The 26,696-nt window shown below is 46.9% G+C and overlaps 1 protein-coding gene across 1 annotated transcript in view; it reads right to left on the reverse strand.

Annotated features, from left to right (window-relative positions):
* Nucleotides 1-22,757, reverse strand: part of CLIC1 (chloride intracellular channel 1) — a 35,740-nt gene extending 12,983 nt beyond the window's left edge. The window contains exons 1-2 of the mRNA XM_069746489.1: nt 22,560-22,757; nt 4,484-4,593 (exon numbers count right to left, since the gene is read on the reverse strand). Of these exons, the coding sequence (XP_069602590.1) occupies nt 4,484-4,593; nt 22,560-22,595 (146 nt within the window). The 5' untranslated portion in view covers nt 22,596-22,757. The remainder of the gene's footprint in view (nt 1-4,483; nt 4,594-22,559) is intronic.
* Between the last annotated feature and the right edge of the window lie 3,939 nt (nt 22,758-26,696).

The following is a 26,696-nucleotide window of genomic DNA, read 5'->3' on the forward strand; positions in this document are numbered from 1 at the left end:
GCCTGTGAGACCTTCCCCATTATCTCATACATAGAGGTGCCGTCTGTGAGACCTTCCCCATTCTCTCATACATAGAGGTGCCGCCTGTGAGACCTTCCCCGTTTTCCCATAGAAGAGCCGCCTGTGGAACCTTCCCCATTCCCCCCATACATAGAGGTGCCGCCTGTGAGACCTTCCCCATTATCCCATACATAGAGGCGCCACCTGTGAGACCTTCTCCATTCTCCCATACATAGAGGTGCCGCCTGTGAGACCTTCCCCATTCTCCCATACATAGAGGTGCCGCCTGTGAGACCTTCCCCATTCTCCCATACATAGAGGTGCCGTCTGTGAGACCTTCCCCATTCTCCCATACATAGAGGTGCCGTCTGTGAGACCTTCCCCATTCTCCCATACATAGAGGTGCCGTCTGTGAGACCTTCCCCATTCTCCCATACATAGAGGAGCCGCCTGTGGAACCTTCCCCATTTCCCCCATACATAGAGGTGCCGTCTGTGAGACCTTCCCCATTATCCCATACATACAGGAGCCGTCTGTGAGACCTTCCCCATTATCTCATACATAGAGGTGCCGTCTGTGAGACCTTCCCCATTCTCTCATACATAGAGGCGCCACCTGTGAGACCTTCTCCATTCTCCCATACATAGAGGTGCCGCCTGTGAGACCTTCCCCATTCTCCCATACATACAGGATCCGCCTGTGAGACCTTCCCCATTCTCCCATACATAGAGGAGCCGTCTGTGAGACCTTCCCCATTCTCCCATACATAGAGGAGCCGTCTGTGAGACCTTCCCCATTCTCCCATACATAGAGGAGCCGTCTGTGAGACCTTCCCCATTCTCCCATACATACAGGATCCGCCTGTGAGACCTTCCCCATTATCCCATACATACAGGAGTCGCCTGTGAGACCTTCCCCTATTCTCCCATACATACAGGAGCCGCCTGTGAGACCTTCCCTATTCTCCCATACATACAGGAGCAGTCTATGAGACCTTCCCCATTATCCCATACATACAGGAGTCGCCTGTGAGACCTTCCCCCATTCTCCCATACATACAGGAGTCGCCTGTGAGACCTTCCCCCATTCTCCCATACATACAGGAGCCGCCTGTGAGACCTTCCCCATTATCCCATACATACTACAGGAGCCGCCTGTGAGACCTTCCCCATTCTCCCATACATACAGGAGCCGCCTGTGAGACCTTCCCCATTATCCCATACATAGAGGTGCCGCCTGTGAGACCTTCCCCATTCTCCCATACATACAGGAGTCGCCTGTGAGACCTTCCCCTATTCTCCCATACATAGAGGAGCCGTCTGTGAGACCTTCCCTATTCTCCCATACATACAGGAGCAGTCTATGAGACCTTCCCCATTCTCCCATACATACAGGAGTCGCCTGTGAGACCTTCCCCTATTCTCCCATACATACAGGAGCCGCCTGTGAGACCTTCCCTATTCTCCCATACATACAGGAGCAGTCTATGAGACCTTCCCCATTATCCCATACATACAGGAGTCGCCTGTGAGACCTTCCCCCATTCTCCCATACATACAGGAGCCACCTGTGAGACCTTCCCCATTCTCCCATACATAGAGGTGCCGCCTGTGAGACCTTCCCCATTCTCCCATACATAGAGGTGCCGTCTGTGAGACCTTCTCCATTATCCCATACATAGAGGAGCCGTCTGTGAGACCTTCTCCATTCTCCCATACATACAGGAGCCGTCTGTGAGACCTTCTCCATTCTCCCATACATAGAGGTGCCGCCTGTGAGACCTTCCCCATTCTCCCATACATACAGGAGCCGTCTGTGAGACCTTCCCCATTATCCCATACATAGAGGTGCCGCTTGTGAGACCTTCCCTATTCTCCCATACATACAGGAGCCGTCTGTGAGACCTTCCCCATTATCCCATACATAGAGGTGCCGCTTGTGAGACCTTCCCTATTCTCCCATACATAGAGGTGCCGCTTGTGAGACCTTCCCCATTCTCCCATACATAGAGCAGCCGCCTGTGAGACCTTCCCCATTATCCCATACATACTACAGGAGCCGCCTGTGAGACCTTCCCCATTATCCCATACATAGAGGAGCCGTCTGTGAGACCTTCCCTATTCTCCCATACATACATACATACAGGATCCGCCTGTGAGACCTTCCCCTATTCTCCCATACATAGAGGAGCCGCCTGTGAGACCTTCTCCATTATCCCATACATACAGGAGCCGCCTGTGAGACTTTCCACGACTCCACATACACATTCATGATCCCTATGACAGTGATGTAACCTCTCTCAGGGAACACAGGACTGCTGCCTACAAGGCTCCTAGACCCCCGAAAAAACTTTGTAAGACCACCCATCTTCCATTTATAATACTAGGATCCATATTGGTGTGATGTGGATGAAAGACCTACAGACCCCTAAGGGTGTGCGACTGCTGCCCTCTAAAGATCATCTACATTTTTATAAAGAGACTTTGGTTGCAAAACTCTACATACCCCACAATAACTATCTTTTATTGTTTTAGGTATACAGCCCCTATGCAGACCAGTGTGTCTCTAGTTTTATCCTGTAGCCACGCATTAGCTCCCTTTTCTCCATCTTGTCTCCTACCATCTGTAGAGGGGGCAGATGCAGGAGCATAACCCGACTACAGGTTTTGTTTGTAGTCTGTAACCAGGGTGACATACAGGTCTGCATAAGAGCTGTATACGTAAAACGATAGTCTGAAGACAAATTAAAAAAAAAAAATTTTTTTTGACAAGCTTGTTTTAGGATGCATTGGACACAAGGCACACGTGGTTGCAAAAGTGTACACGCCCTTTAACTTTTCACAACTATACTTCTGTTTCTTTACTGATTTTGCAAACTGAGCGTGGAAAGGAAAACAGCAGCAGGGCCAAAAAAGGTTTCCGATGATTGAATGAATGGCTTTCGCTGATGGCAGGCAGCCACCATCTAATGGGGACGAGGGCAGAGACAGGGGTGACTCACGGCAGCGGCTCATCACACAGCACATCTCAGGGACCTGCTCTGCGCACTGCCTTCATTTCTACTGTTATTATTGCTTTTAGGCAGGTTGACCGCTCATAAAAGTGCAGAGCTGCAATGTATGCAAAAGGTCAGCCTCTCCCCTATCCAAAATGGCTGATAACAGGGAACAATAGTTTGTATGCAAACAAACCACATAAAGCCCGAGGAAGGCCTTAAGTCAAGATAGAAGCAAATCATTCTTGCATTCTTGCATCAAGGAAGCCAATGCATTCACCCCCTTAGTGACGTAGCTAATTTTGACCTTCCTGACCAGGCCAAATTTTGAAATCTGACCAGTGTCACTTTATGGGGTAATAACTCTGGAACACATTCAGATCCCACTGATTCTGAGACCCCATCACTGATCGAAGGGGAGACCAGCGCTCACTGGGCACCGCCATCACGTGTCGTTCCACCGCATCACAGCCCCGAGACTAGGGGACTGGAAAATATGGCCCCGATTGTGTTTTCCAGGGCATCAGCTACCTAGCAGAGATCCCGCAGATTTTTTTTTAACTTTGGGCGGGGAAGGCGATATACCCTTATTCCTGGTTGCCGTTTGAAAACAGCGATGAGGGAATAAGGCTCCTTAGCGGCTGCCGTTTTAATGTGTATCAGAGGTCGTTTAGGGGTTAATTAACTCTCCTCTTTACGCAATTTGCGATAATCATTTAACCTGATTTTCATAAGTGCAGCTCTTACTAGCGCCTCTCGGTGGTTCTTTCGTAAGCCTCTACAGCTCCTTTTGGTACGGTTCCTCTTCGGGGAATGGGTATAGGAAGCGCAGCAGAACTCCTTGGTGGATACCTGCTGCTTGTTTGGTGTTATTCCTGCAGCGCAAAAAAATGTACCACCAACTCTCGTCATATCCCTGTGGTACCACAACTGGAAACGCTGCTTGATTTAGTTTATCGGAAAAAAAAAAATTGGTGGGAGGCTCCCATATTGGTGCCATATTGCAAAGGTTAATTGGAGCAGGGCACAACCAAGTCCGTGATTCCCTTAGTTTTCAGTAGGCTGCCTTTCTACTTATTGGTTGGATACGATTGCCAAACGGTCATCGGTGACCCCTTTATTCCCGGCTATAGAGTTGGGACCTCATCCAGCGTCCAGTCTGGTGTTCCACAATGGCCGGATCAGGGCAGTTTTTACATCTGTGGCTGGCATCTAACACTTACAAGCCCATGCAATGTCATGACGTCGCAGAGTGTAATAAGTGAGGATGCCAACTGGAGACGTGAGGACTACCCTCATCTAGATGGCAATGAGGACCGAACATGACTTAAGACCAGAGCAGAACAAGTCTTTTTTGTTCAGCTCTACTGGCCAACCATTTCTGCTCCACATACCCGGATCACAAGGTCTGGCCAGGGCAGTAAGGGTGAAGGGTTGTGCCCACTTAGGTTCCTAAAAGTTCTTGATTAGACACCAACAGTTCCTCACCTTTTCATATCGACAGTGGTGACATTGAACGTGACTCCTTTCAACCAGAGGACCATGAAGAGACGCTGGGAAAAGGGACAATTTCCAATGGTCTGTCCATCAGAGCCCGCCTGGAGGAGGAAAAAAAAATTGGGAATTTAGAAGAAGTGGAAACATGGAGATATCTGCTCTACGTTACACATTAACAATAACCCTGTTGTGCAAGAGAAGAACAGAGAAAGCAGAAAGGGAGGAGGGGGAACAGAGGTTTCGAGCCAGAGAGAGCAAATAATGAGGAGAAATAATGAAAAATGAGGAATGTGCCACTGAGAAGTGCAAAGGAGGCAGCTAAGGTGCCAGGAGGTGTCCATGAAGGAGGGTGAGGGTGACGTGGAGGAGTAGGAGAGACCCAGTCCTGTCTCCATTACTTGGCATGTCCGTCCTAGTGAATTCCTGAGTTTTAAAGGGTCACACCCAAGTCTTACCAACCTGGAACGAAGCAGCAAAAGCAGAAGCCGCAGGGCTGGAAAAAGCACAGCAAGCAGAGATGGAAGGCATTAAATCAGAGCTTTAAAGTTTTGGGCAGAAGAGGGTACAGAAACAAACAAAAAAAAAAATATGGAGAAAGCCAAAGATGAAGAAAGGTGTGATCACGATGTGTGTGGAGTTGAGCAGGACGGAAAACAAAACTGTGCAAAAAGGGTTTTAGGGGAAACTGATGGAAAGTCTGCTTCAGCGAGATGGATATTACGGTAGGTCTGCCTCTGCTACATCTATATACTGACTGGCACATCAGTAAATATAAATTAATAGCCATCACCGAGAGGTCACATACATTTCACACATCAGTACAGAATGGACTGGATGCCTTCTCCAAACACTGGAGCAGCAATGGGGACACACAAACGCATGGCCTGATACAGCGCAACGAGGATCCACGGCACTCAGAAAGGGGTCAGATTCAGAGAGGGCGGAAGAGCGCGAGGGCGGAAGAGCGCGAGGGCGGAAGAGCGCGAGGGCGGAAGAGCGCGAGGGCGGAAGAGCGCGAGGGCGGAAGAGCGCGAGGGCGGAAGAGCGCGAGGGCGGAAGAGCGCGAGGGCGGAAGAGCGCGAGGGCGGAAGAGCGCGAGGGCGGAAGAGCGCGAGGGCGGAAGAGCGCGAGGGCGGAAGAGCGCGAGGGCGGAAGAGCGCGAGGGCGGAAGAGCGCGAGGGCGGAAGAGCGCGAGGGCGGAAGAGCGCGAGGGCGGAAGAGCGCGAGGGCGGAAGAGCGCGAGGGCGGAAGAGCGCGAGGGCGGAAGAGCGCGAGGGCGGAAGAGCGCGAGGGCGGAAGAGCGCGAGGGCCGAAGAGCGCGAGGGCCGAAGAGCGCGAGGGCCGAAGAGCGCGAGGGCCGAAGAGCGCGAGGGCCGAAGAGCGCGAGGGCCGAAGAGAGCGAGGGCCGAAGAGAGCGAGGGCCGAAGAGCGCGAGGGCCGAAGAGCGCGAGGGCCGAAGAGCGCGAGGGCGAAAGAGCAAGTGTATAGGGTCTGAACAGCTGTAATGGGGTGGGGGTAAAACAGAAACATCCTCTTTTTGGCATAAAACACTAAGAAAGGTGAAAAGGTGACATCCATGGAACGAACAGACAGGGTGGGTTGCACCATCATGGTCTGTTTACTTAAAAGTTGCAGTGCCCACCAGTTTTCATATAGATTCTTAATGGCAGGACGATTTTCAAAGTTAAATTGTTTTGGGGGATTTTTTTTGCAAGCAAAACTAACAAAAAAAAACAAAAAACTTGATCTGCAGCACCTGGGAGCAGCCACTACACAGTGTACAGAGCTGCCGTATTCTACTCCGACCATCGTAAACTGATCATGGGGGTGCCGTGGGTCTGACCTGTCGATCTGATATTGAACACATCGATCAACAATATCTTAAAGGGACTCTGTCACCTGAATTTGGCGGGATTGGTTTTGGGTCATGGAGGCGGGGTTTTCGGGTGTTTGATTCACCCTTTCCTTACCCGCTGGCTGCATGCTGACTGCAATATTGGATTGAAGTTCATTCTCTGTCCTCCATAGTACACGCCTGCGCAAAGCAATCTTGACTATGGAGGACAGAGAATGAACTTCAATCCAATATTGCAGCCAGCGGGTAAGGAAAGGGTGAATCAAACACCCGAAAACCCCGCCTCCATGACCCAAAACCAATCCCGCCAAATTCAGGTGACAGGTTCCCTTTAAGTCTAGAAAATTCCTTTAAGAAAAAAATGCATGTAAAATCTATTCCACTGAGCTGTAAAAATATTTGACGTGTCCGGTCAATAATCTCCAGGACAGGAATGAAGCCATTTGCAGTCGGCCACACCCATGTTAAACTACTGGATTAGGTTCAGTAACTCAATATGCAAGAGTGACCTAATGGGACCAAGCCTGTGTCGGGATTATGTCTGACCCTATACAGATCTGAGCAAGGGGGATAAAATGGGAGAGTTAATGACGTTAATCCAGTAATACAGCAGTAAAGGAGCCCATACACCTTTAATAGCCGTCAGCTCATTTGGGTGATATCTAATTGCTTCTGATCCCCTCCCACCACATGCACACTCGATTCATCAAAGCATGCATGTATTCTCAATGGAGAGAGGGGAGTAAGCCACTGCCAGACTCCCATGGCGGTGGCTGTTCTTCCCCAAGAATAAAAGGATTGGGTGATGGAATTCATTATGTCTGACCCTTTTTTCCCCACACACCACGGAATCATCTGTCAGGGGAAAGTTTGGAGACCCTCACAAAAATCAATGAAAGGAACCTCATGTATGTACCATTCATAATTACGGAGGTGTGACCACTGCGCGGGAGTGGAGTAGTCTGCAGATGTGGCATTGGACATCTGCCATGTAATATATTTTACTGACTGACACACAATGTGCTTTTAGGAGAATGCAGAGCCATCTAAAATGGTATTATGGCTCCAGGGCATAGAAACCAAAAAAATGTCTCATTAACTGTTTAATAGGCAAAAATAAGCAATCTACGTACAGAAATAGCTGTGAGCAAGAAAGTACACACGCCACACCCAGACCCTACAAAGAGATGAGGTCACTTGAGTAAATCTGAAATAGGGTGGTGTCCCACAAAATCGCCCGGTTCCTCCCATAGGAAAGGGCAAGTCAGTGCTGAAAGTTGTTCTTATAAGGGGCTGAATTACTCATAAGCGTGAGCTCCCCCTCCTAGAAGACAATGATTATTACACCTTTCCTGTCAAAAGCTGGAATCCCGGCCAAAGGCACCTCCCAACATGGAGAGGAAAGTAAATAAGACCTTCACTTCTGATAAGGATCTCACACCCCTGATATGCTCCTCAGTAAAGGGTATGGTCACACAAGGCTCACGATGGTGAGTGAATCTGAAAATTTAGCAAATGAAAGCTAGATGTATCAAAGTAAACTTCTCATTGTTTGCCAAGGTCAACAACGGCGTCTTCATCTGAGAGAAGAGCGGCGAGCGACGAAGTAGAGTGGCCAAGAAGAGCGGCCAAGAGTGGCGAGTGATGAAGTAGAGCGGCAAGCGACCAAGAAAAGCGCCCAAGAAGAGCGCCGAAGTAAAGCGGTCAAGAAGAGCGGCGAGTGACGAAGTAGAGCGGCCAAGAGTGGCGAGTGATGAAGTAGAGCGGCAAGCGACCAAGAAGAGCAACGAGCTACCAAGAAAAGCGCCCAAGAAGAGCGCCGAAGTAAAGCGGTCAAGAAGAGCGGCGAGTGACGAAGTAGAGCGGCCAAGAAGAGCGGCGAGTGACGAAGTAGAGCGGCCAAGAAGAGCGGCGAGTGATGAAGTAGAGCAACAAGCTACCAAGAAGAGCACCGAGCGACGAAGTAGAGCGACTAATGGGACAGATACCTGTGAGCATGTGGAGTAGGAAGCTCCACTTCTGTGACCTAGAGATATCTTAACCTACACCACATGCTGTCATCTCCAAGTATCGGCAGCGGAGCTTCGTACTGCACATGCTCACAGGCATCTGTCCCATTAGCATGCTGGAACAGGCTTCTGCCAGTGTAACAAGATGGCAGCCTTTTTTTTTTCCCTGTCTAATACTGACATTTCCTCTCAATTTTTTTTCCTATTCCTGAAGAACTCCTTTTAAGGAACAGTAAACAGTCTGATGGTTCTGGAGAACAGCATCTGTTTGCTAATGTCTGCCAAAACCACAGAGCGATAAGACATGGGAATCAGTCAGACAAACAACCAGCAATGTTTTCATGAAGCGACGCTTTACCGTAGGCCATGAAAAGTGCTCCGGTGTTCTCCAAGAGAGCCGCTCGCCGAACCCTTATCTCCTCTCAAAGTAAAAAAAGAAAAAAAGGATTGCGCGATTCAATTCCAACCGCCCATCTTTATCTCCCAGATAAAAATCGGTTGAGGGACAGGGGAATGGAAGCAAATCTCAGCCCAGGTTCAATCGACTTCTATTGTGTAATGGGGATAGAACTTAATCCGTCATGGCCAATTTGGAGGACCAGACTAAGAGTTTTCTAGTAATATTACTGTAATTCTACAGACTAACAAGACAGTTTTTCGAATACATGTGCCCAACAGTACATAACAATGGACGGCCAGTGGCGCAAAGTGGGGAGGGGGAGAAGCATAGTAAAATCCTTGTGTTACGCTCGAGCAATAGACAATCAGGTCCGGAAATGGACTGCAGACAGGAAGACCTGCGCCACATCATAATATAATAAACCTAAACCTAATTGTGGCGGATTCTGAGAGGTCAAAGGGATGTCCTGGAAAAGTGGCCCTTGCCAAGTAGGAGCTGATTATTTTTATTAGTGCTAAAAAGATGGCAAATTAATGGGGATAAACTAATACCATGCAAAGCAAAGGCAGTGCAATTTCAGGAAAAACCCTTCATTATGCGCAGTCATACAAAAAGACCTTAGATGCCCCCATTCCAATTGCCTACTGCAAAATCAACTGTTAAAATATGGCCACAATTTCACATGAAACTTACCAGCCACTCAATGTTCGTACAGTTCCATATTATAGACCCACTGACCCTACTGTGTGCGCCCCCAATACCCCTGAATATCATGGAGCATGCCAATTATTTCTATATTTAATCCATTGGATACTCATTTCGCCGCCACAAAAAGGCACATGACAGGCGCACAGATTTCCAGAGACGCCATATTACAGATCCATAATATGACCATGTGCATGCGAGTCGCCCGCCAGGGCAGTGGGGATACTCGGTAGTGGGTCCGGTCACGGTTAAAGGGGTGGTCACTGTGGCAGCGTCCCGGGCCGTGGCCCTGGGCGCCCAATTAAAAGGGGAAAGTCTTTTAAGGGAATTTGTAATAAAGATGGTGACACTTCCCACAGGTGAAGCGGGGTCCCTAGGGCTCCCAATGTGAATGGCAAGGATGGTGTAGTGCCAGCAAATAAATGGAGGACACAAAGTTGTAACTTCTTTACCTGGTTTACTGGTGGTAGCAGGCCACAGTCCAGGGTACCAGGGACAGATGATGATATGGTCCGGCCGGCCTGGAGGCAAAGGTGATCCCTCTCCCAGGTGAGGTCCTTAAGCCTTCCTACTCGCGCTCGTATGCAAGGTCCTTGCTGCCTGTGGCTTCCGTACAAAGTCCTCTCTCTCCTGTCCTGGGACAGTTACCTGTATGGTGGGCAGTGTGAGCCGTTTTATAGGGTCTCTATCATGACCCGGGCTCTTCGTGTACTGCTGCACTTTCAAGTGTGGGTGCGGGCAAATTACATAAAGTTCTTTACCCTCCGGTTCTGCCGTGCGACCTGGAGTACAACACAGCCTCGGGCTCCCGATGCCTGCGCTTCGGCTCTGAGGGTGCCCGATCACAGTTCCCCTCCAAGCCCTTTCCTGCTCCTGTGCTTCTTCCCTCTGATGCTCACTGACATACAACTGAGTCGCCCGCCAGGCCCGTGGGGTACCCGGTATCGGGTCCGGTGTTCACAGGGGATGCAACGGTGGCGACCCGGTCCGTGGCCCTGGGCGCCCATGTAAAAGGGGGTTTTGAATAAAGTTTATGTTCATGACGCCACCTGTGGAATTCGGTCAGTGGGTACCGACGCTGCTTTAAGGGGTCCTCTGGGGTGATGTTACAACTTCCCACAGGTGAAGTATATCCCCAGGGCTCCAGGTGTGCAGATGGAAGATGGTGAATGGCGCAGTAAAGAACAAGGAAACAGGTTTGCAGTCTCTTTACCTGGTTTATTGAAGACTTCAGGCATCCACAGTCCAGGGTACCAGATCACAGGGCAGGCAGAGTCTGGCCGGCTTGGAAGCGTATCCAGAGTCCCCTTTACCAGATGGAGTTAAAGGCCTTCCTCTAGCGCGGTGGTGTTTTAGTCCCTTACTGCCTATGGCTTCTGATAAGGTCCTGACTGTTCTTCTCTGTCCCCCATATAGGATAGGACAATACCTGTACGACAGGTAACTTGAGCCTTTTTACAGGGACTCCATCACGCCCCGGGCTCTATGTGTCACTGTGTCTTCAGGTGTGTGTGGCGGACAGGTAACTTGCAGTTCAGCTGTCCTGCCGGTCTCTGCTGTAAGTCGTAGAGTCCCTTACAAACTTGGTATTCCAGCTACCCGTTATCTGCGCTTCAGCTGGTCTCCCTTGATATCACTCTCCTGTGCTTCGCTCTCCTTCACTCACTGAACGATGTTCTTTCCTTCTGTATCTCTGTGCAGGAGCTGCAGCACTTTCTCGTGGCTGCACAGCTCCTCATACGTTCTTCCTGCCTCAGACTGCTTCCTGGCACTAGCTGACTAACTTTCCCTCCAAACCACAATATATATATATATATATATATATATATATATACAGGGGAGTCACCTAGAAATAGGATCAAAGGGGCCTGGAGTGTGAACATGTGTGTATGGTGATCACCTGATAAAGAGATATCCTTCATCGCTTCCAAACGTAACATCACTCTCCCCATAAGGAAAGCAATGCCACTGTGACGACCAGGACCCTGGGGCGCCACACAACCCCTCGGGTTATCTTCCGTTCCTGGAGCTACAGCTCAGTCCTGGCTGCACGGCTCCACTCGCTGCTCTCTCTACTCACTGTATGTTGTATCCAGTGCTTCTGACTGCGCATGCCCAGCAGGAAATCTCACACTCACTCTCTTTCCACCCCGGGACTACAGACGGAAATGTGAAAGGACAAACTTCCGTCGGTACGTCGCGCCGACGCTATGCTATTTTACTGGATGTGGATTTTCCTTTGCTCACAAGTTGCAGCCAAAATGGTGCAATCGCTGTAGCATGGCTGCAACATGCGAGCACGGCTTAAGTGTCTGATATTTAAGAAGTTACCGAGTTGGGCTGTGGGGGAGGATGGGGGGGGGGGGGGGGGGGAAAAATCAGCAAGCGAAAACATCCACCGGGCAGGTACAATGGCTAAGCACTAAAAATGTTTAAAGTCCAAAAAAAAATTAAATTTGCAGCCCTAGTCATATATCCAGGAATAAAAACTGTGACTTGTTTTACTTCAGGATATTAAGGATAATTGGCAATGACAATGTCGGAAGTTAAAAATAAGCTTGGCTTAGATTGGAGTGGATGAACGGCCCTTCCCTGATGTGATAATATTCTGAGTAACCGATGATGAAGTTCAGTAAACATACGAGCACGGCAGAAGGCGACGGCCTGTTACTGTGTCAACACAGGGAGCGCTATGTTGCCCAGGGGCTTTACATATACCAGACACACAGCAGGTCACAAGTGGAGAGCTCCAGTTCTCAAAAGCTGACAAAAGGAATATAAAAGAAAAAAAGGATTCCCACGCCCATCTTATATACACGTGCACCATGGCCTCCTTGAAGTGTCCTCAAAAAAGAGATCACCCGGACTGACACCCAGTCTCCATTATTTTTTTTTCCCCTTTCCCAGACAGCATGCAGGTCTCCTCCGGATAAACGGGCAAAACGCAGGACTCCCCAGATAAACGGGCGCTGCCATAAAATGGTTTGCAAAAGGCTTTCCAAATTACACATTCCAAGTTCTGATCCATTTAAGTCCCTGTAGATATTCGGACACATCATAGGGCCCCATTGCCACCATGTGGTGCCTCTACAAGGAGCAGTTCTGCTTTTCTGGGAGACAATATCCGTAATATGGCATTCCCCAAAGAACACTATGGGCCCACAGAAGACTACGTGCGTCACATTACGGATCCCGATCTTTTCACATACAGAACCGCACCAGTGAACAGTTTACCGCAAAAATTTGCTTTTTTCAGCCAAACAGCAGACAATCTCGTCCAACCTTTGGATGTTAAATATGACAAAATTGCCATGTGACGTACTGTAATGTCCAGGCAGCTCTACTCGAAAAACAACCAACCCCTACGATATTTTACTGACTTATGCAGGCGTTCACACACGGTTGGATGCAAAAATGTCAGACATTGGAAACATGCCACCTGTGAACGAAGACACCGGATGAATTTTACACACGCTTCCAGAAACCTCACATTTTGCAAACAATTTTTTCCCCCTATTTTACTAAAAGGTCCCAGCAGCGGCAAAAACCACCAAACATGAGCAGTTGAGTCAAAGGGAGTTTCCACATAACCTCTTTTTCTTTTATCGGTGGGAATTAGAGTTCATCAGATGGCAGCAGTTACTGAAAATGCTGGTATTATGGGGGTTGTCTGGTCTAGAAAACCATTCTCCCATATCCTATAAGTGAATTTTGAAATAGAGGTGGGACCTCTAGATTATCATGTCTCGGTCAGTGAAGAGTGGCTACAAAGAGCGTCTCCCACCCTGGAGGACCCGTCCTGTGCTGTACCAACCCGATGATATGGGTATGGTGTATTGCATTATTTCTCATGTGGAGGCACTATAAAGGAAATTGAAAAATTACTTTCAGGTTTTCCCACAGATCACTTTGTAATCAAATTATCAAGAAACCCTTTTAACAAGTTGGGATAATCCAAGGTCAAGAACCACGTAAAAAGGGAACTGGTCAGAAGTTTCCTGCTGCCAGAATCTTGGGCAGCACAAATCAGAGGAAGGGTCTGACATTACAAACATCCATGTTTCACTGTCATGCTGGTGGCGAGAAGATGCCCAGCGTGAGGCGCAACACGAAGGGAACCGCAGTGGGTATGTACTAGAAAGGCCCTGGCAATAAGGGGAGGGAAGAGGGGGTCACCTCCTAACCTACACCCTAGTCAGATCCTTGCACTCGCTGTCGACCCAAGACGAGTCCTTGCCCTGTGCGCAATCACTGGCCCTGAATTCACCCTGACTAATGTTTAGGGCAGTGAGACACTAGTCCCACTACTACAATACGACAACACAAGGAAGGCAAGACAAAACAGGTGGGAAAAGGCACAACAAATAGCACGCTTCAATTTCTCCAGGTGGAAACTTCGCTGCTGCAACAGGAATTAAACACCTCAGCTTATCCAGAGACTGGCTCCTTTATACACACACAGGGAGAGACCTATCAACCTACTTAGCCGGAGTCTGTGGGGAATCAACCCTCGTTCCTCGCTCCCATCTTCAAATGTTTTCTCTGAAACGCTAGAGTAAGACATGAATATTTGTAAGGCTACTTTCACACTAGCGTCGTACGACGCACGTCGCAATGCGTCGTTTTGAAGAAAAACGCATCCTGCAAAGTTGTTTGCAGGATGCGTTTTTTCTCCATAGGCTTGTATTAGCGACACTTTGCGACGCATTGCCACACGTCGCAACCGTCGTGTCGTGGCGGACCGTCGGCACCAAAAAACATTGCATGTAACGTTTTTTGGTGCGTTGTGTCCGCCATTTCCGACCGCGCATGCGCTGCCGGAACTCCTCCCCGGAGCTCACAATGGGGCAGCGCTTTCACAGCATGCATCGGTGCATCGTACGACGCTAGTGTGAAAGTAGCCTAAGTCAGAAAGTCTCCAATTCAAGCTGCCTATGGTCCGGCCAGTATGAATCGCATGAGAGTGTCCCGTGAAAGTAAAGTGTTGGTCGCCACTGGTGTAAACTGATGTTCTTGAGGTAAAAGTTGCCCATACATTTCAGGGTCTTAAGCTATGGAACTCTATATATCACCTTACATGGTTTGCTTAAGAACTATAACTTTTGTAATACATTGTCTTAAGAGATATATATATATATATATACACACACACACTCAAAATCAGGTAAGATGAAGGGGGTTTTCTACCTGAAACTAGTAAACATTATGAGTTTTCTTTTTTAATATATACATTATCCCATTTCTTTTTATCCTAAGTTTTAATTTTTTTCCTTTGGTGCTGGAGAACATCCCCTTTTGGAAAACAAATATTTGACCCAAGAGGTTACAGGAGGCCAAGGCAGAAGTGATGGAAGCCCTTCTGATTGAGCAAGTAATACTTTGAACATGGGATTAAATACAGGGAAGGAATTACCCATGAATGGAGGTACAGTCATTACTGAGGCATTTATGACAAGGGGATGCCGCTTCTTTATCAAGAAAGGAAAGTGCACGATAGCCACAGAAAGACCATGAGTCAGTCTGAACTGCCATAATTCACTTCAGTGGAAAGATTACGGTACCTGGGCTGCTGTTTCGCAGATGAAGAATCTTCGATAGTATGAAATAAAAATTTGTATTAACCGATGCGTTTGGGTGCCGGAATGGCACCTCTTTCCAAAGGTAAAAAAATAAATAAATCTGAATTGTAATAAATGACACATTCAGGAGTTTCATGGTGGAGCCTTTAAGGACAACCCCAGAACCATCTCAGTAAACTTGGGGTCATCTAAAGGCATTCTGAGGTAAAGGATTACAGGGGAGAAAGTGGCCCAGACATCTATCAATTAGGTGACTGTACGCATCACATAGATCATAGAGTGCAGACTGTAATTGGCAGCCTATAGTCTGTAGTTCCAACATCCTGACCGGGAGAATTAAAATATCCAAACTTTTATTCACATATTTGGCATTCTCGGACCGAGAAAGGACTATGATGTCCAGACCAGCCATGAGTCTTCCAAGCCAAAAAACTCAACATCCTCATAGGCACATAAGAGGCTGTGGAGTTCAGATTGAAGACCCGGAGTCTGTCCGGACATCGCAGAGGTGTGGAAATCACTGAGACCGTGGAACCAAGTCTGGCAGGTTGAGCTCACAATGGACAGACTACCACCCATCTGAGATAGTCATACATCTTGTGAAATATCCCTTAAAGATTACGACTGAATCCTGGCTCTATTTTCCAATGTGTCATCTCCTTTATGATGATTCACCATAGTCTGGAAATTCTATTTCGTTCTTCAGATTCAACTACACAAGCTAGTCTCTAAATACACAAGGTCAGTAATACCTTATATCGGTACCGGTTTTTGTGGGGCAAGTCTATAGGAGTTGTCAACATGATCAGCCGATTGCCACCACCCAGTTACTAGGGCCCCTGACGATCACACGATTTTGGAATGGGAAGCCACTAGTTAGCCAGAAAACGTAGGATTACATGGCGGTCATTCAGAGGAATATCTGACCATACGTGGATGACTTGATCACAACAGTGCAAGAGCCGCGTTAAGACAGTAGCTCTTGCCTGTGGGAGGTGTTCCCAAGCAGACAACCCCTCATATGTCCTTATTTCCCAACATTGTATTCATGAGACACCCCAGATTAGATGTTTCTCCAATTTTGAGTACAACTCTTGAGAAGGTCAAATAATGCATCCACAAATAGTATCAAATATAAGCCTTTTAATCATATGATTTACACACAGAAACCTTTTTGGCATGCAATCTGTGCCTAAAACCTCCCCAAAAACTCAATATGAACATTCTTCAATGGTACTACAGTGAAGGTGCTGCAAATCTGTCCTGATGGCGGGGTGAGGTCTCTCGGAAAGACTCTTCGAGGCTGGTATAACATCAAGATGCAATAGTAAAGTATGTTCACCTACACCTAGGACCAGGGCTATGGCTGTATGGTACTGGTGCAAGACGTTAGTCGTACCTACCCAGCCCCATGTATACGATTTTCACAGCACGATATGGCTGGTATCTAATGGCGTCATAACTGTATGATCGGTGTCTCCAGCTCCTCTGCATTGTCTGTTGGAGCACATGGCTGCCAAAGAGACGGCCTTATTGGAAATTGGGCTGGAGAACGTCTCCATTTGCAACTCTGCATTTTGGACAGGGTGTCGGAGCTACCTTTATGTTGTATGCATTATTTTGTTTTTTTTAAAATGGACCAAAGCAGGGGAAGATGCAGTTTTTTTTTTCCAGGCAGACCATACTTCTATGTGGAAAAATCAGCAATGTGCTGTAGTGCACTGGCTACATTTTAGCCGCATGGTCAACCAGGTGTGGCCCGTGACATACGCAGACTGGTTATAGGCTCGTCTGAACAAGGCCTTAGGATGTCAGAGACTCAGGTTGCTATTCCTTCCCAAAAATGGAAGGCTACCAACTCCGTAATGAAGCAAACCTATAGTGCGCAAGCCTCCTGATTGGCATTTCCTATTCGATTACCCCAAGAGCACACCACTTATGTGGCCACAAAGAGGGCAAAGGTAACGAGACGTCTGCCCGCAACCTCTGAATAAAACCCACTGTGCATGTGCTAGTTTCCTCTTCCGTGAGTACGCACCAGACACCTGGGAAACTAGCGCTTGCACAGTGGCTTTCATTGGAGATAATGTTGGGAAAGCCAAGAAGTGCGGCCTCAAAGAAAGCAACAATGGAGAAGAACTTCTATAAATAATTACCTAAACAGCGCCAACCTTCCGTGCTATATCATATCAATACATATGTCGGAGTTCTCTTTTTCTGCTACAGATCTCTAAATCTCTTTCTTCCCTTCTCCATGGAGCTAGATGTTAAATTTCTGCCCGCTTGCAGCCACCACTAGGGGGAGCTCACAAATGAAAGTGCACTCCAATCTGTCTGCAGAAAGCTGCCCCTAGTGGAGGCTGCAGGAGCAACAACTACGAAAACAACAAGGGAATGTGGATCTATGTAGAACCAAAATCAGGCGTTTTAAGAGTTTGCGATTATTTTCGTGGAACAGAAATGGCAAATGTAACAAATAAGGGCACAGGGGGCCGAGGCCGGAGTACAACCGCGGCCTTGGTATGCGAGAACAGGATGTTTATAGATAGATCACACTTCCTGTAGGATTCGGGCAGCTGTTCTCACAGGAAGTGGCCCCATTATCTCATCCCCCTCCAGAACAGTCTTGCACCATTACTCCCCTTACTTATAAACTATGTGTCATTCAAGAACAATCTGCTTCCTCTCCAGAGAAAAGAATTATGGTTTTTTTTGTTTTACACCGTCAACCAGACAGGGCCGGGGAGAGGTTAAACTTTTTGGAATGTTTAGTACTTACTGGTTGGTAACCCAAATAAAAAAACAAACAAACAAAAAACCCAACAACCCACAAACCGGCTCCTGGAGCGGTCAGACAGGCTCCTGTAGTGTCCGTCCCGGCTGTAGGGCTTGTAAGTTAATATTTGCTGAAGGGGAGTTTTCCCAATACAATTCTGCAGGTTCTGTGTGCACGGAGCGCGGTCCGGCTGGGGGGACAAAGAGTCCAAAGCCCGCGCACGGTGAGCGATGCAGAACCGTCTCATGTCCGTAGGAGGCCATGACATGCTGGGAGTTGTAGTTTTCAAAATGGAAGTTGGAAACCACAAAAATAAATTAGTACCGTCATTGCTGACTGTTTCCCCTAAGGATAAGTCTGAGAGTGATTCTCTGCTGCAAAATATCAACGTCAAACGTTTTAGGAGCATAATGACATTTAGGAGAATTTTTTGTCCTAATTTTGTATTTTTAGGTCAATCCGATTACAGCAACATATAAAGTACCTTTAAATTTAATTGCTTTTTAAATTGGTCAATTTTAACGACTTCTTTAGTTGATGTCTAGATCGATCTTCGAGGCCCCCGTTTATAAGACGATCTGCTCGGATTTGGCTTTCCGTTCTTTATATATAAGAATACGAGAATCTGCTCAGAGATTTACAACTTCACCGCTGCTCAATCAATATTCAGAACTTTATTTTTTTTTCCCCCTTTATCATTGCAGGGCAAGTTAAAGAGTAATCCGTACTTTTATTTATTTTTATTCCATAAATCAATAGTACATGCGAAAATGAACTTTCTAATACCTGATTAGATAAATCTGCTTCTTTCTTCTCCTGATCATTTATTCTGAAAATTCTCAATTCCTGAGTAGAATAGGTCTTCAGTGTATACAAATTGTCCCATCACTGAGATTACAGATGACAGTCGGTGCTCATAAAGTTCTATGGAGAACTGTAGCTTCTGTAGAATGTCATATCAGCCTCTAGCTCCTCCCATCTCCATAGAATTTTAAAAGCACCAACTGTCATCAATGAGAAAATGTCTTCAATAAATATAGATTTTGCGTTCGACGGGCACTTCAAAACGACGCACGGGGACGCATCCTCATACAACGCATGGCCCTGCGTACAATGGTAAATAGAGGTACGCAAGACGCATGGGGATCTATGCGCAGGCCTACGCTGCGCACAGAAACGCTAGCCTAACCACAGAGTTGAGTGTTGGGAAACAAACTCCCAAGCATGTCCTCTTGTTTGGTCATTACTTGTCTATTTTTGGAGAATGAGATTTCATCCATAACTTCCAAAAGAAATTATTCGACACTGCGTCTCAAGAAGCCAGTGCAACCAAGAGTGGAGAAGTTCCTGTCCGTTCCACCACCTCCGGGCTATAAAAGACCACATATGCAGACTGCTTACCATGCAAATGTTCTTCCATGGACGAGCGACTAGCAATATCCAGAAAGGATAAAGAGTAAAGCTGGCCAGACAAGAGGCTGGCCACAGACTCTGCTTTCTCCTGACATCACAATACACATGGGTGCTTGGCATTGTGTTTTCCAACGGGGAGAGAGGAGAAAGTCTCTGCCGGACTCCTCTGCAGCTTATATCCCCCAAACCCTGAAGACAAAAGGATCAGCGAATGCGAGACCCTGTACACAGAAGATGGTCGGCTGGCCCTGTCGAAACTTGCAGGTTTCTTTGATCGTTATCCAATATGTATGGGTGCCCTTAATGCCCCAGTAACTTATCACGAGGTAGGAGATAAAAATGCCAGATAAGCCAACAAGTTGTTTCAAAACTGTGGCCATTGAATTTTGCAAGACTATAACTCCCAGCATATTAGGAATTGTAGCTTGGATGAGTTGGAGAGAACAAATTTAGAAGAAGCTGTGGATAGCCAACATCTAGCTTCCATTTGGAGAAATCTCCATCCATTCTTGGACCTTCTAAACCAGTGTTCTTCAACTCCGGTCCTCAAGAGCCACCAACAGGTCATGTTTTCAGGATTTCCTTAGTATTGCACAGGTGATAATTGCATCACCTGGCCAGGCAAGCATTCAATAACCTGTGCAATACTAAGGAAATCCTGAAAACATGACCTGTTGGTGGCTCTTGAGGACCGGAGTTGGGGAACACTGTTCTAGACCATAAAGATCATCTTTCTCCTAAAAAATGGAAAATCTCTAGTAGGATCATCAATGGGAAGTGGGTCATACAAGGTCAAACTCTCAGCTGAGTAATATGGGGTTGGACTCATCACATCTGGCCTTGTATGGACCACAGAGTCTCACCAGATCATTACTACTGGGTTAGTAGGAAAGTGGCAGAGGTAGCAGGTTTGGCCTTCAAGTGCTGTTGAGGAAGACCTAAGGAAAATTCTCCTATCCAGGAGCATAACCATAGGACCAAATAGCAACGCTTGGAACATAGCCTCTCTCTCATGACCATCAACCGTGATCATAGACTCCATGGACTCCTTCCATTACTGAAGCTCCTTTCACAGTTGAGATCTCATTGACCTCATAACACCTGCTACATTTGTTATCTTGGCCTATACAACCATGACCCCTTCCACATGGCTACCTTCTTTTGACAAAGAAGTCCATGCTCAGGTCAATTTTTTGGAGACTCAACAAGCGATTATTGCGAGCTCCTCTGGTCCCTTTAAGACACAGCCAGTCTACCACCTTTTTTGGAGCAACCAATAGCCAGCAGGTCTTTAACTACCACCAGAGTCCATTTGGACTGTGTCTACCAGGGTCAGCTTTTTTCCCCCCTCACCACATCAGTGGGTTCCAGATGCTACCAATTCCTGGTTAACGTATCTTATAATGCAAGAGATTTTTTTTCCTTAAAAAAAAACAAAAAAAAAAACAATTCAGCCGCTTTTAGTTAAATGGGAATGATCTGCAATACCGAACACCGCCTACGGACAAGAGTGGCGCTGTTATGCGCAAAAGTTTTGTTTTTTTCCCCCCAGCAAATTATAAGCAGACAAGTCCAATATCTATGCCCTTTCTGAATAGTTATATTGTCTTTTGCTGCAAGTTTCATGAAAGCGTTAGACAAACTATAACCGTACACCCCGAAATCAAGCCATGCCAGCAGCTTAGTGTACGAAACCATTCGACCTGACCTGCTGGCCCGTACAGGACAGAAAAGGTGCACTCAGCTTTTTCATTATTTACCACCGTCCCCCATCCCCCTCTACTAACAACCCGAACCTGTTCCTCTACAGAGAGCTCCTATAATACTGGATCCGCACAGATATAACGCGCCACATACTGATTTTTTTTTTTTAACCTGTTTTTGGATATATTTTACATAGAAAAAAACTCATTTGCATGGCAGTTTGCACAAGAATTATAGATGTTATACAAAGGGATTTTTGGTAGCCTCATCAACAATAGTCAATTGTTGTTGAAACTGTACACCCCACCCAAAAAAAACGACACCGTATTACATTAGATTACTGAAGACCTTAAGAAAAAAAAAGTTTCAACCACAACACCAACATTTACCGCCAACTCGAGGGTGAAGGGAGCCGTCGGGGCAGGTAGATGCACAGCTAGGGTTGCAAATTTAGGCTAGGTTCACACATTGCCTCTTTGGTGCAGATTTTACCCACAGATTTCTAAACTGAAATCTGCAGGTATTTACTTTTTTTTTTTAACGGAAAATGCACAAGAAAAAAAAAAAACGCAACAAAACTTCAATGAAACCAGTGGCGGACACAGACCGAAAAGGGCCCCTGCGCCAGAACAGTTTAGGGGCCCTTTGCAGGACAAAAGTTCTGTCTATGAGAAAAGCTGCTCGCTGATTTGGAGGCGGTAGTGGCCCCCTCATATCTTGGGCCCCTGTATGAAACAAGGGCAGGTCAGCAGTTTAGTCAGTGGATCTAGGATGCTCACGGTTAAAAATCTGCCCTTAAAAAAGGTGCGTTTCCACAACAGAAATGGACACCCCCGACGAAAAAAAAAGGGCGCTTGTGGATGAGTATTGGCTCAAATTTGCAGAAGTCGCAAAAATGTTTTGGATTTTACGTACGATCGCAGCCTTAATTTTTGAATGAATGCCCAGCAAAAATTTTGGTGCAAAGTTTGGGTCAAAATTTTAAAAAGCGACATGAAGGCCACAAGGATAGAAGGTCACAGAGGGGACCCGTTTTCTCCACCATTTTTTGTGGGGTGTGAAATAAGGGTCACCCAACAGAGTTTGGCGGGCCCAGGCACGTGCTCAGATTGGGGAGGCCCTATACGACAGTAATCAGCATGTCGGATTATAAGCCCCCCACCAAAAACAGAAAAGCACCTGGCGCCAAACACTAGGTAGCCGCCGACGCTAATGGCCCCAAGATAACGTCTCATAGGGAGCGTCACTCCCACACTGGATCTACAATGAAGATTTATCTGTAATATTCAGGGATCACATTTCCGCACTATAAAAAGAAAAATTTGGGATAAAAGTTAAAGAATCGTTTTCTTCCAAAAAGTCGTTAACATTTGTCATTTATGGAAACGTGACTGGTAAATGTTGCCACACCATCACAGAACGATACCATCCAGCTTTCCTGGAGAAAACTGGACGCACGGAAACGACGAGATCGGGGATAGATCTGCCTCGAAAAGTTGGGTTTTTGCCATATTTGTAGCCTAATCATAGTGATCGTCGCCCAGTTTTACCACCTGTCGCGAAACAATGAGGAGCCCTAAAGTCTCATCACATTCAATGAAACCAGAACATTTTTGCTGTCCTCACCTTCACAAAGAGCTCCACATCAGCCTGCTCTGACATCTTGGCCAAATCTTCGAAGATTTCTGCTTTCGGATTTGTGCACAAGTCCACAAATAAATAAAAGTTTGGGTTTGTTTTTTTGCAGCAACAGCGAAAGAGGCAGAGAGTGCAATGTGAATGGGTGCTGGCTGGGGCTTTAGAGATGGGTGGGGTGGTGGGAAGAAGTGGCTGCAGGGGGGCTGGCTCTGAGGTTCAGGAAGGAAGAGACAGCAGCAGAGCTGGGGGAGGCGGACTCTGCGGATTGGAGAGAGCAGAGAAGTGGGGTGGTGGCAGGGAGTGAACTCTGGTCTGACACAATGAGAGGAGGCGCAGGGTTTTGGCCTGGGGGTTTCGCACTCACTTTTTGTACAACAGTTATTACAACTTTTTGCGCTGCAGATTAATCGCACGTTGTATCTGGTCGTGTGCGGTTTACGATATTAGGAGTTTGCACCGTCAGGAATTCTTTATGCGTCTTGTTAAAAATTTTGCTGAAATATGATGAGCGAACGTGCTGGGATAAGGTGTTATCCGAGGGTGCTAACCGAGCGTCTACGGCGCGCTCGAAAAATATGTGATCCACGGTAGAAAAGTACAGCACGCACGATTTGCCTCCGATAATCAGATCACACTCAAGTCTATGGGCGCGTGGAAAACATCGGACTGCACTCGGATGACATCTGAGCGCAGTCTGATATTCACGGATTCAGGGTATGTGCACACGTCAGGATTTTTTCCTGGCAAAATCCTGAGAATTCTGTCAGAAATCCGCATGCTTTTTTCGCGCGGATTTCTCGCGTAATTTGCGCGTTTTTTACGCGGATTTTTTGCGGTTTTTTTTTTTAAATTTTCCGGAATGTCCTTTTTGATAGGAAATCCGCAGAAAATCCGGAAAAAGATAGAGCATGTCCGGATTTTTTGCGGGATGCGTTTTTTTTTGCGGAAAAAAACGCTAACATCTGCACAAAAAATGCGGAATGCATTCTAAATGATAGGATGCATAATGTTAGCGTTTTTTTTACTGGATTTATAGTGTTTTTATGGCGAAATTCCGCAAAAAAAAACGCTAAAAATCCTGACGTGTGCACATACCCTCACAGAATAGAGAAGATGGAGATTTTTTTATTTTTTATTATTATTGTCCATATCTGGGAGAATCGGAATCAGAGTGTGATCAGCATAATCTGCCATATGGAGGCAAAAATGTATTTATATGAAAAAAAATAAAATGCTTTTTTGCATTTTTTTTTATTTAAATCATGGCGAAAAAATACGCATTTTGTTCCACAATTTTGGGAAATTGTTAAATTTTTTTTTAGTACAACTGCATTGTATGAACATACCCTCCGGTACACAAAGTGCGTTTTTTTCAGCCATAGTAAAGAATTTTTGTTTTGTCTCAAAACCGCACCACAAACCACATGCAGTTCTACCACAAATTACCGCTATCCTGCAATTTTCTTTTGATGCCTTTAAGCTTTCCCATAGACTTCTATGGGACCCGAATCCTAATGCTTCTCAGGAGGCTTCTTGTTTTACCTAGAATATTTTCTGACAGATGCCGCGTCCTGCAGTACTGTTCTCTCCCATAGAAGTCAATGGAGAGTGAAACATTCAGTCACAGGACCCATTCCTAATCGTCCTCCACTGTGCTGACCTCTTTCCCCCAGTCATGGAAATCCGTCCCATTATAACAGGCTGCAGTTTTGTGACTACTGACTAAGCTTAGGAATGGCGGCTTCTTGTGCGAGGGGGAGACTGGCAGAATTTACTCCTGAAATAATGGAGGGGGAGAATCCCATCTGTCAGATCACATGCCAAGGAATTAGGAGCGGAGTAGCATAATAATTAGGGTTGAAGCATGACTCCAGGATGGGAGCAGCAGCACATGCAGGGGTTGTGCTTCAGGATGTGTACGCTACAGGTCATCTATAGTTGTTATATAGCACATCATAATACACACCTCAGCTGCTGCAGAACCTCATAAACACACCAGCTGCTGCAGAACCTCATAATACACAACAGCTGCTGCAGAACCGCATCATACACATCTCAGCTGCTGCAGAACCTCATCATACACATCTCAGCTGCTGCAGAACTTCATCATACACATCTCATCTGCTGCAGATCATCATAATACACCTCAGGTGCTGCTGAATCTCATCATACACATCTTAGCTGCTGCATAACATCCTAAAACACACAGCTGCTGCAGAGCCACAAAATTTGCATATAGCCTGCTGCAGAACCTCATAACACACCTCAGCTGCTGCAGGGCCCCATAATGCACTCCTCAGCTGCTGCAGAAACTCATAATACACACCTCAGCTGCTGCAGAACCTCACAATACACACCTCAGCTGCTGCAGAACCTCATAATACACACCTCGGCTGCTGCAGAACCTCATAATACACATTTCATCTGCTGCAGAACCTCATAATACACATTTCATCTGCTGCAGAACCTCATAATACACATTTCATCTGCTGCAGCACCTCATAATACACACCTCAGCTGCAGCAGAACCTCAAAATGCACACCATAGCTGCTGCATAACCCCAAAATACGCATGTAGGCTGCTGCACAACCTCATAATACACTCCTCAACCGCTGCAGAACCTCATAATACAATATACACCTCAGCTGCTGCTGAACTTCAAAATACAAACCTCAACCACTGTAGAACGGTATAATGCACACCCAGCTGCTACAGAACCTCATAACACACACTACAGCTTCTGCAGAGCCTCATAATACACACCTGAGCTGCCGCAGAACCTCTTAATACTTCAGCAGCTTCAGAATCTCATAACACACACTTCAGCTGCTGCAGAACCTAAAATACGCATATAGGCTGCTGCAGAACCTCATAATACACACCTCAGTTGCTGCAGAACCTAAAATATGCATATAGGCTGCTGCAGAACCTCATAATACACTTCAGCCGCTGCAGAACCTCATAACACACCCCTCAGCTGCTGCAGAACCTCAAAATATACCCCTCAGCTACTGCAGAACCTCATAATACAGACCACACTGCTACTACAGAACCTCATAACACATACATTCACTGGACTACATGGATCCCATTGACGCTTACGTTCAGGTATTCTCTACCACTACTGACCACTTTTGACTTTCTTTAACAAAATAATCGGCCATCGCTCGCTTCAGAGTGTGTTCAAGTCCCTACAAGAAGCTGGAGGAAGGAAGACGGGGAGGGGTGAAGTATTAGGACGGATATTAGAAAAAAAATGTCCCTGACGTGTGGGTGCCGGGAGGGGGCACCGTACACTTCCCCCCTGCTTGAATTTAGGCCTGGAGACTATTTACCTCATACAGAGACAGCACCAGGGCTCTTGTGGAACTGCAAGCCCCAGAAGGTTAAGTTTCTGAGGGAATGCACAGACCTGGTTCAGCATAAAGGAATCTTTTACCTCATGAGGGAGGCCATCTAAATGTTAGTAACAATACACAATGCACCAGCTGAGTGTAATGGTTGTCACATTGTGGGGCCTAGTGAAGCCTGGTCTGTGAGGCCTACATGGCGGTTAGTTCACGTCAGGACGCGGTGCCCAGACCCGTATATCACTGATGTAGCCACCAGGCACAGACCCGTATATCACTGATGTAGCCACCGGGCACAGACCCGTATATTACTGATGTAGCCACAGGGCACAGACCCGTATATCACTGATGTAGCCACAGGGCACAGACCCGTATATCACTGATGTAGCCACAGGGCACAGACCCGTATATCACTGATGTAGCCACAGGGCACAGACCCGTATATCACTGATGTAGCCACAGGGCACAGACCCGTATATCACTGATGTAGCCACCGGGCACAGACCCGTATATCACTGATGTAGCCACCGGGCACAGACCCTTATATCACTGATGTAGCCACTGGGCACAGACCCGTATATCACTGATGTAGCCACCGGGCACAGACCCTTATATCACTGATGTAGCCACAGGGCACAGACCCGTATATCACTGATGTAGCCACCGGGCACAGACCCGTATATCACTGATGTAGCCACTGGGCACAGACCCGTATATCACTGATGTAGCCACCGGGCACTGACCCGTATATCACTGATGTAGCCACCGGGCACA

The sequence above is a fragment of the Ranitomeya imitator genome, chromosome 2 (assembly GCF_032444005.1).
Source record: "Ranitomeya imitator isolate aRanImi1 chromosome 2, aRanImi1.pri, whole genome shotgun sequence".
NCBI lineage: Eukaryota > Metazoa > Chordata > Amphibia > Anura > Dendrobatidae > Ranitomeya > Ranitomeya imitator.